This window comes from Anas acuta, chromosome 5 (genome assembly GCF_963932015.1).
Source record: "Anas acuta chromosome 5, bAnaAcu1.1, whole genome shotgun sequence".
NCBI classification, from domain to species: domain Eukaryota; kingdom Metazoa; phylum Chordata; class Aves; order Anseriformes; family Anatidae; genus Anas; species Anas acuta.
Window position 1 is genome coordinate 31,439,288 of NC_088983.1, and position 10,614 is coordinate 31,449,901.

The window sequence follows — 10,614 nt, forward strand, 5'->3', positions numbered from 1 at the left end:
GGACGGCTAGGAGACAAGACCTGCAGGGGATGCTGTGTAAACTTGACACGGTGCCAAGGAAGTACAAAGGGGAAGGACAAGAAAAAAACTTGGAGAGGAAGACTACGAGCCTTCAGCATGAAAGACCCCCAGAGGGACCACCGGAGACTGATGCACATGCTCCAGTAGGAGGGACTGGACCCCGAAAGCTAATTATAATAACCTATTTTTTTTAGAAGTAGTAATGAATATGTATTAGTCTAGGAGCATAAAAATCAGCTACTTGATGTACCTGGTGTGTGTCCTGGTGGAGTGGAGACTCCCGGTGCACCCAGCACTGTTTGTTTACCTCTATTCTTTTAATAAATCCTATTTTTTTATTTAATCCTATTTTGAAGATTGAGCCATTTCTAACAGGGCTAACCTGTGCACATATCTATTACAGTGTATAATCAGTAACACAGTCTAATGAAAGAGAAAAAGAGATGAGACATCTCACTCATGCTTCTGAATCAGTGCCACAAAACAATTCTGCAAAATGGACAGGAAAGCTGCTTACTATATGAATGGAAGGTTTCTCCAGGATACAAATACTCAATTTTTAAAAACCAGCAAATCTCTCTTGGGTGTATGAAGTGGTCTCTTCTATAAAATTTGCTGGTTGAGAGTAAGTTCACTAAGTGTAAGCATCAAAACCTGTTTTTCTTCTTTAAAAACAAAGTGAAACTAGGGAAAATAGTTTGGATGGAGATGTTAGTAAACATAGGTATCTGCATTTAGAAGGACAGGTTGAGTGTTTTTGTGCTATACTGCACCAGTCCTACCCTACATTCTATTCATTGCCTTTTCTCCTGCTAAGTAAGCGTCTGAGAAAACACTTTCCTCTCTATTGATCTTCTTAGGGCTTCCATAACCTCCTTGTTCCTCAGGCTGTAGATCATGGGGTTCAGCATGGGAAAGACCACAGTGTAAAATACAGCAATTATTTTCTCTGTGTCTGGTGAGTAGCTGGAGCTAGGTCGTAAATAAGTGAAGAAGAGGGAGCCGTAAAATAAGCCAACAGCCATCAGGTGGGAGGTGCAGGTAGAGAAGGCTTTGTGCCTGCTCTCTGTGGCATGAAACTGAAGGATGGTGCCAAGGATGCAGGCATAGGAGATGATGATGATCAGGAAGGTGCTGGTTTGTATAAAGCCACACAAGGTGAAGAGGAGAACCTCATTGATGTGTGTTTTGGAGCAGGAGAGCTCCAGCAGTGGGGGAATGTCACAGAAGAAGTGGTTGATGGTGTTGGAGCCACAGAACGACAGGGTGAACACAAAGCTCGTGTGGACCAGTGAGGTCAGAACCCCACTGAGATAAGCCCCAGCTACCATGAAGGCGCAGGCCTGGCGGGACATGGTAATGGTGTAGAGAAGAGGATGACATATGGCCACGTAGCGGTCATAGGCCATCACAGCCAAAATGAGGCACTCAGCATCAGCGAGGGCAGCGAAGAGAAACATCTGTGTTGAACAACCAAAGAAAGAAATGGTCTTCCGCTGTGCTAACAGATTCAACAGCATCTTGGGAGCAATAGCAGATGAATAGCTGAGGTCTAAGAAAGATAAATCGCTTAGGAAATAGTACATGGGGCTATGAAGACAGGCATTGAGCCAGACGAGCACAATGATGCCAGCGTTGCCCACCAGTGTGGTGATATAGATGAGCAGGAAGAGCCCAAACAAAGGTAACTCCACCTCCAGATGGTCACTGAAACCCAAGAGAATGAACTCGGTCACTGCAGTGTGGTTTTCTTCAGGCATTTCCCTCCTTCACATCTGCCCTTTTGGTAAGCGTTGTACAAGGGATCATTGGTTGTTCCTAACGCTTGAGCCACAATCAAGCAGGGTTCGTCCCTGTCTGCTCAAGAGACTTAAAGGTAGCACAATTATTTTACACACAATATCAAAAGGAGAAAGTGGTGATGTAAAGCATACTCAGACGTAAAACCTGAGGAGGACAAAGAGAAATTAGGAAACAATTCCATGAGAAGTTCTTCCTCTTATAGCAGATAGATTCAATGACATGTGCATGACATAGACGTTCTTAGATGGGTATTTTGAAATACTTAAAGCCAAAACAGTATATCAATGAGTGTTTTATATGTTGCATTGCTAAAAAAAAAACAAAACAAAAAAACAAACAAAAAAAAAAAAAACAAAAAAAAAAAAACAGCACATTACTTCCTACATGAAATAAGCATTAGATGTTTGGGTGAGTGAAGCATAGGGTTCAGCCACAATTTAGGGTTAGTAATGTTCATTTTTGCTTTCGTGTTGAATATTGTTCCTCATATTTTCTTTCTTTTTAAATGCTTAACATAAATATGAGATTTGGGGGATAGAGCCTCTTCTTTGACATAGGTCAAATTTAGAACTACATTAAGTCATCAAAATGGGAAAAAAAAAAAAGTAATGTTTTTAATATTGAACCTTTAAAAAAACTCACATACTTTGCTGTTGCTACTGTTGTTGAAGCTATAAACTGAACTTAAATTATGCTGTCAAAGGTATCCCTCAGAACACAATCCTTCAAATACATTCTCCAGATAATCAGGTTTGGGTGCTAGTTTCACCTTTGGAATAGAAATTATGAGTTTAACTTTACCATGCAAACGTAAAGACTGATTTCTGCTTCTATCAACATAAATTTAAGTAAGGATAGATTTTTTTGTTCACATTTTTACTTACAAAAGGAGATGTAATAAAGGATATGCTGCCAGAAGTCACTGAAATAACTGCAGATTTCAATGCTGTGCAGACAAAAAAATACCATGAAAACAGAAATGTCAACATCCCTCCAAAAACCCCCAAACAAAAACAACAGCAAGAAAAATCTATGAACCCTTCGGGATAAGCAACCAAATGCACTTCAAAAATAAATCTTTTACTATATATAGTAAATAAACTATGCAATAAGTTAGGCTTGATGCGGGCATACAGAAAAGCAGATTCTCTTCCCAATTGTGTTTCCAGACCCTGCAGATGGAAGAATTTGCACACCCATTTAGCTGCCTAAATGTCAGTTTGAGTCATCTCAAGTCCGTGTGTAAACACAAGATCATTTATAATCACTTCTTTCCTTGGTTTACTGCCAGGGAAGGAAGCCTGGTTGACCAGCACAAATTCATCACCAGGCTTTCTGATAAGCAAACCTGAGTAAGCTGAATCTCACCCGGAACATATCAATGGGATCTTCTCTTCCAAGACTTTTCTACTGTCAGGGGAAAGAGGACAAATTAAAAGGTTACCTCTGAATCATCTTATCTAGCATCTGAATCACCTTCTGCACTTGTGTCTTTCTTCATTCTGTAAGAACCTAGAGTGTTTAAGGTTGTCATTTAAACCCCCTGATTTCTGGTCCTGATGAGGGGTGACACACAGCCATTCCTGGAGTTTTAGAAGAAGTTAAAAATGCTGTAAGAAAGCAGAGATTATTTCCCCAAAGCAGGAACCTAGATAGCAAGGAACAAATAAGCAACATCCCCATGCCTTATGGCTAACCACAGTGCGTAATCCCTTTCGCAAGCCAGGCAAACTTCGCCTTAAAATGAAACAGAGTTAGTTGCCAGCCTTGCTGGATGGATGGTACAAAACAAGGATGTTGAGGGGACCACAGGAATAGTCCCTTTTTTTTTTTTTTTTTTTTTCAAACATGACAATTTATACACATGTTGTTCACATCTCACCTCCCTTGAGGCAGTCTGTGCATGAAATACAGTTCATTCAGCTACACTGGATGTGTGAGAATGTGGAGTTTTTATTCACAGCCTTTGGTAGGTTGAATCTTTTCCTACTGCTTCACTTCAAAATAAACCTTTTAAAATATACAGAAAACAGTCACTTTCTTTTGAAGTCTTCTACCAGCATGCCTGTGGTACCAGTCATTTCTGCAGGAGGTTCTCTTCCCAACATCTGCCACTGGTGAGTAACACGCTGGCCATGCTACAACTGTGTCCACCTCATCACCCAAAGTCAGGGAAAAGAGGCATTCCTAGACACCAATTCATCCAGCCTACCTCAGACAGTTGTGTCTGCTTCTTTCACATTCAGCACAGGAAAATTCATTCTTCTTTTGTCCAACCATTCAAATGTGGAGAGTGATACACCAGCCCTGTACAGGGCTTTCAGATATGCTATTGAAAAGCACTCAGTTTCCTCATTGTTTATATTGTCACTTCCATCACGTTAAACACTCAAAGGGTGTATGGCTACAAGTCTCTAATGCTATGTTTTCCTGAGTCTTTGGTGAGATTTCTTAGGAGAAATAAGAACAACCACCACCATACCAGAAATAATTATTAACTCTCTCAGTTCAAGTTTTGGCTGGAGGAAGAAGAAGAAAAAGGGATATCAAGAGTCAGGAGAAGTATGTGGTCCTCTCCTCCCTCCCCTTTTCCACCACCTGTAGCATCATCTTGGTTAGTCATTTGAACAGAAATATAATGGAAACTTCATCTACACTCTGCAAAACACATTAAGCTTTTTCATGGAAAGGGACCTTAATGGTATTAAGAAGTGGCAATAATTGCTATTTTTTCCGGTAGCTGAAGGAACCAGCCATGGAAGGCTGAAGCGATGCCCCAGTCAAACACTGATATTTGTTCTTCCCCGTTAAACACCAAACCCAAGTCAGACCTACCTGTGGGCGGTATGAGGACATCCTTGCACAAAAGCTGTTTTTGTAGGCGATGGGAAGGATTTATCACAGTGCCAGTGAGACACCAGGGACAGGGACGTTCCCTGTTGCATCTTCAGCTTTATTACCTCATGGAGAAAGGACAGCTAAGCTCTTGCTATTTTCTCCTTTCTTGGGCACAGAACTGACATCTGTACAGTGCAATTTACTGCACAGCTGTTCCTGATTTTGGTGAAGAGGATGACAGTCATAATGTGGAAGTCCAGCTGCTTGAAACTGAGTTTTGAATGGTTTGGGTTTGTTTTTAGGAGGAATTTTAATTGTCTCCTCATTTGTGAGCCACAGATGATCTATATTAAGGTTTTCCCCCATGAATTCCTAGGTTTGAAGGGGTTTTGTCTTTTTATAAATTAAATGACACAACTGAAATTGCTATCAGGGTAGAATTAACCTGAGATACTATTCATCCACGTGAAAGTTACTCGTCTAAGTCTTATGTAGCTGTTTACACTCTTCCCATAGTCCATGGGGCATGATTAGTGGGACATTTATTCTGCCCATGTGGGAGAAGGCTCTCTGAAGATGCTTGTTTCTGATTTTGAAAGGTACTTGTTTCTACTTACTGACTTAAAAGGCAGCCAGGATACCAAACCGTAGCCCCCTGAATTCAAGTGAGAGCAATCTGTCCTCAGAAATCACTTGTTGCCACTAATGGAAAAACCTGAAGCTGGGCAAATTGAGCCCTGCCTCGTAATGACCAAAAAGCGTCCTTGTTACAGATGGAAGAGAACAGAATGAAGACAGACATTTGACAGCAGATCTTGAATGCAACACAGAAAGGGGGAATGGTAACATTTAGGAAAGAAGCAACTGAGCAACTGCTGGAAAAGCATATGCATGTGAAATACTGATGTTGGAAGAAAAAAAAATGAAAAAAGGGTGGTTACTCACCATCTCAGGAAAGGAGGGCAGAGTGCTGGTCTGCAAGAGAAAGAGAAATCATTCTGAGGATACTACATGTAGAATTTCCCCTTTGTAAACAGAGAAATGAAACACACACCTGATGAGATGTGATACCATCTCTTCTGAAGTAAGAGAACAAGATATTGATGGAACTGAAAGACACAAAAACCCATAAAAGTCAAGTGAACCATAATTGATAGATGTCATACAACCCCCTCCTTGTTCCTAATGAAAGTACAATAATCAACCAAAACAACATGTTTTTCTAGGCTGTTCTTTCAAATATAAGTTTTTCAGCTCTGTATTTACTGTGAAGCTGGATTTGACAAGGCTAAAAATATTAAAGCAACAAACTAAAAACAGCCCCTTTTGGGACTCCAGAAATTACCCTCACCAGAATTGACCTACAAGGAAAACTACCTGCAGATGGTCATCCCAGGGTCCTCCATGAGCCTTTCAGAGGTCCCCATGAGCCTCTGCAGAGCCTTCTGTGTTCCTCAGCTCCATGTCCCTTCTTCTTCTCCCTGAGCTCATCTGTGAACCATCGCATGCTGCATAGGTCTCTCCACGTGCCTTTGGAGGTGTCTCAGAAACCTTCATTGGTGGTTTGTAACAGAACCCTGGGTGTTTCTCTGGGTGACCTCAGGTCCCATTGTGCACCTCTGGACCAGGCAAGGACTGGAAGTGCTTCTCAGATCCTGACCTCAGCTCTTGACCTCTCGGTACTCCTCAGCCCAAACCATGTTATTACCTTTGCTTTGCTTTCTCTGCAGTTATTTTCAGGGAGAATTTCCTGGGAGAAGCAAGTACCCATTGAACCCTGCTTTTCAGCACAAACAAGATGCTGACTGATGACTTTGGTAACTGGATGCCAGGTGCACCCAAGCCCATTGGCACTGGTTGTGGGCTGAAAGTTGCTCCTTAATTCAGTCCCAGGTTTCACCATGTCCTTGACCAGGGGTTAAAGCAGCAGCTGCACTGCCCCTCTGGGGGGATTTGGGTTTCAGGGTCTGCAGTGTTGCAGGTTGATGCCTGGGCTTCAGTTGTTTCAGCAGTTGTTTCAGCCCAAACCACTGGATGGGGTAGAAATGCTGCAGGGCTTTTTTGTCCCCACACGACTCACTTAGGCCAAGGGGCATGGAGGACTGGCTTCCTCCAGTTGGTTTGGGGTTGCCTGTTGTACACTGCTGTAATAAAAGAGAATCTTGGAGTGACTTTTAAGAGTTTAAAACTTTAGAGTTGTCTTTAAGAAACTCCTGAAGTCTGATCAAGACTACTATACTCAGAAAGATGGCCTTTGGGAATGCTGAAGTTGGCTGGAAATTTCAGAAATCCCAGAATCCCAGAATGGTTGAGGTTGGAAGGGACCTATGGAGATCACTTAGTCCAAAAGCCCCCTGTTCAAGCAGGGTCACCTACATCCAGCCTGGTTTTGAGTATCTCCAGAGATCTGCCTAAGTCTGCTGAGGACTAAGTCTTAAAGTTGACTTTAGAAAAATCCTGAAGTCTGCTAGAGACTTCAAGGAATGCGTCAAGTTGGTTTAGGAAAGTGTTGAAGCTGAGATAGGAAAGTCTACATGAGACTCTAAAGGTAGTCTTAAAGTCAACTTTAAGAACACTATATATTTATATAAAGTTATCCATATTTATAGGTAACACACAAAATGTACAAAGAAGTCTCTGCCTTACCAGGGACAGCCTGTGGCCTGATGCCTTTCCTCAACTACCCTCTCTGTACCTGTTGGGTATTTTGGTGATCCCTATGCAGATATGCAGCCCATAACATCACCCCCGCAGTGCTTTAACTAGTTCAGCACCACATCTTGGATGTTAACCCTCAAAACTGTTAACAAAGGACAAAGTTTTCTCACAGGACAACACAGCAGCAAAAATATAGTGAAAAAGCCAAGCGGTTGATGAGCCCATCTCTCAGGTATGCAAAAGGTTTTAAAAGTCTCTGGCAGAGGAAAAAAAAGAACTGTTAATCCAAGTGGTGATAAGACTGCATCATCCATAAATATTGTCACAATCTCTGCCTTATAAGATCTACCCAAACCACTCATTCCTGCTCTACCAATCAGGAAGATTTAGAAATACATCCATAAAATAGGCAGGCATGCACATCTGCTGCACAGGTAAAAGAAAAAACACAAAGTGGAGTAAAATAAAGTGCTTAAAGCAAAAAATTGTTAAAAGAAGAGCTTGTGCTTATTGTATTTTTGTTTTTACTACGTTATTTTAGCTAGTTAATATTGCAAGCATTTACCAGTTTATAGTCACAGAGCCCTCATTTCAGGAAATCTCTTAAGCATCCATTGAAGTCCCGTCCACTTCCATACATCTCAAACATGCCTAAGTCTCTCTTTCAGGAAAACAGGAGCATTAGCTTAAGATAGTGAAAAGAATAAGATAGAAAATAGAAAACATGTGAGGGGAAACATTTGTGCCTCTTCCACATGGATTGCCAAGAGGAAGACACAAGGCAGAGAACAGATCAGCCAGTGCCCAGAGACACTGATGGCAAGGCAGGCCAAGTCTTTAAATCAAGTTTACATTAATGAACACTTCATTAACCTTATGGTGACTCCAAATGCAGTCTTTAATATCCAAATGTTCACAAGATAGAAAATGCATTAGCAATATTCTTTTAGCTGTCAGTGATGTGACGTTACCCTTTATAACTCAGAAACTGCCAAGTGACACCAGCACAAACCCTGACACAGCAGCAACAAAGCAGGAAACTTAATTTAAAGCAAATTCACTGCAGAAATGAGGTGTATCTTATTAACAAACACAAAGAAATTGGCTGCTTGAGAACTTTTACAGCATGTAAAAGATGCACCATGCATGAACATGGTGGTTATTTTTTTTTTCTTCAGCCAGGCACTAAACCTAACTAAAATGTTGGTGACTTTCCAATAGGTGAAGAATAGCAAAAACTGATTCTATCTTCAGTTTGACTTTGGGCAAGGTCTGGAGGAAGATGCTGGTACCACCTGGGCTATGCAGTGATTTAATCTCTGTACAGAGACCTGTGCTCCATTTCCCCCGAGTCCTCTCTCCTGGTGGACTAGATGCAGCATCAGATGAGAGAAGCATGTAGCGCATTTAGCACGTGATGTCCAGGCACATGTATAGAGCTACTGTATTTACATTTCCCTGTATATACATCTTATTCTTTAAATGCATAAATCCAATCATGACAGGTGATGTTTGTTTATATCAGATTCTGGAAAATCCACTCTCAGGCCAAGGCAGCATCTTTGACTGGGGTGGCAGGGACCTGGGAGCATCGGATGTGCCCACCAAAACACAGCATGGGCACACAAATACATCCCTGGGAAACCTCAAAAAGATGGAGGTCAACGTGGTGTGAATGTGTATTTGTGCCCAATCTGTACCGTTGCTATTTTAGAATAGCAGCAATAATAGACAATTTGAACAAATTCTGCTGATATAATAAAAGTAAAAAACACGTTCTTAGAAAAATGCAAGAAATTATCTTAAGGAAAAGTGACCACATTTGGCCAGTGCTGCTCTGAAGGAGGGCAACTGCCTAAAAGCCATAACAATCCATATTTAGGAAGTCTTTACAAAAACTGGCACCTCTTCAAGGCTGGCAGAGTAATTCCTGAGGATGGTGCCTCCATCAAACACACGGGCAGTGTTGGTGTCCATCCACTGGTGCCCTTCTCCGGGCAGGTAGATATCTCGCCACGTTTGCCCTTTTTCTGTTATTGGGGCCACCAAGACCTGCAGTGAAAAAGAGAGAAATAAATAAATAATTTTGCAGATGGAGGGTTAGCTGGGTCATTGCAGAGAAAGTCAGAATCTTCGTCTAACAGCTGCAAATGAGATTGTCCTTGTGTGCAAGCAGCAGAAGCTACAGCCACTGTGGTCAAGGCTTCCACAATTGCCGTGAGAAGTGATGCAATGGCCTTTGTTGGACTGAGCCTTGAGAGTCTGTCCAGCCTGTATTTTGTGAGAAAAATCACCTCTGGAGTCCATCTAATGCATGCTTTGCAAGAAAAAGCCTCCAGGATCCACCCAGCTCATATTTTTTAAAAGACCCAAACTGAAAAAAACAAACACCACAATCAGAAATAGGGTGTTTGTTCAAAACAAAGCTCCTGCTTCCAGGTTGAGCAGGACAGGATGGATGCAGGGAGGCTGTGAATAGGCTCAGGCTCATATGAAGCAGCTTTTGAGGAGGTTTTATGGAGCTGTGGTGGGAATTGGTGGCACAGAGGCAAGGGAGAGTCATCCCCATGCCATGTAGATTTGTGACTGGGGCATGAATTTGTCTTTTCTCCAGTCACCCGTTGCTTGGGGGTAATCTGATTTGGACAAACCCTTCATTGTGAGTTAATAAATGAAGTCAAACACTACCTGGCAGGGAGACAAGCAGAAACTTGTATTTTAATTAGAAATGATCATGCTATGGGAGCTTTAGATGTGGGCTGCCATAAAGCTGGGCTTCAAAAGCCCTCTGCCTAGGGCTCCTCTCCAGGAGATCTGGTCTGGATTCAGGTTAGAAAAGCTCTAGGAACAACCTGTGCTCAATACACATAATACAAGTTATTGATTCTCAAGCAACAGGTTCACTTTTCATTCATCATTCTGTGGACTCGAGGCTCCTTTGGAAATGCAAGAGATGTAGCTGCTCAGCGCCCAGAAGTGCTCATGGAAGTCCTGGCTCGTGGCCTTAGTACATGGGCAATTGCATAAAAAGCATTAAAAAAATAATAATAAAAAAATAAAAAAAGTAAAAGCATTAAAAATGTCCTTTTGTGTCACAAATCAGTGAGTCCCATTTGGAGATGTGTCATAAGGAGAAGCGTGTTCTGTTTGCTCCTCTACAGTGGCTTAGTCAGGGTAATACAGTCCCCAATGAACTTTACAGATTTTTTTCCCCTTCAAATTGTGGGAAAGACTATCCCGTTGCTGGAGTTCTCTATATAGGAAGAAGGGGTTCGTGAGGGCTTTTTCACCCTT

General features: G+C 41.8%; 1 protein-coding gene across 2 annotated transcripts; it reads right to left on the reverse strand.

The window, feature by feature from the left end:
* Positions 1-9,198, reverse strand: LOC137857348 (olfactory receptor 5AS1-like). 2 transcript variants are annotated; one of them, XM_068683679.1, is made up of 4 exons: positions 6,040-9,198; positions 5,717-5,771; positions 5,608-5,637; positions 1-4,131 (listed from the first exon to the last, which is right to left on the reverse strand). In XM_068683679.1, exon 4 carries the CDS (start codon positions 1,779-1,781, stop codon positions 834-836), a length of 948 nt encoding a protein of 315 aa, XP_068539780.1. In that variant the 5' UTR covers positions 1,782-4,131; positions 5,608-5,637; positions 5,717-5,771; positions 6,040-9,198; the 3' UTR covers positions 1-833. The 2 variants fall into 2 exon arrangements, with proteins under 2 accessions (XP_068539780.1, XP_068539781.1); XM_068683680.1 differs by lacking the exons at positions 5,608-5,637; positions 5,717-5,771; positions 6,040-9,198 and adding an exon at positions 4,660-5,594 and having other exon boundaries at positions 1-2,770; positions 4,037-4,131.
* Positions 9,199-10,614: the final 1,416 nt, after the last annotated feature.

Coding starts and splice junctions, on each gene's coding strand:
- LOC137857348 (XM_068683679.1), bottom strand. CDS start 1,781: ATGCCTGAAGAAAACCACACTGCAGTGACCGAGTTCATTCTCTTGGGT.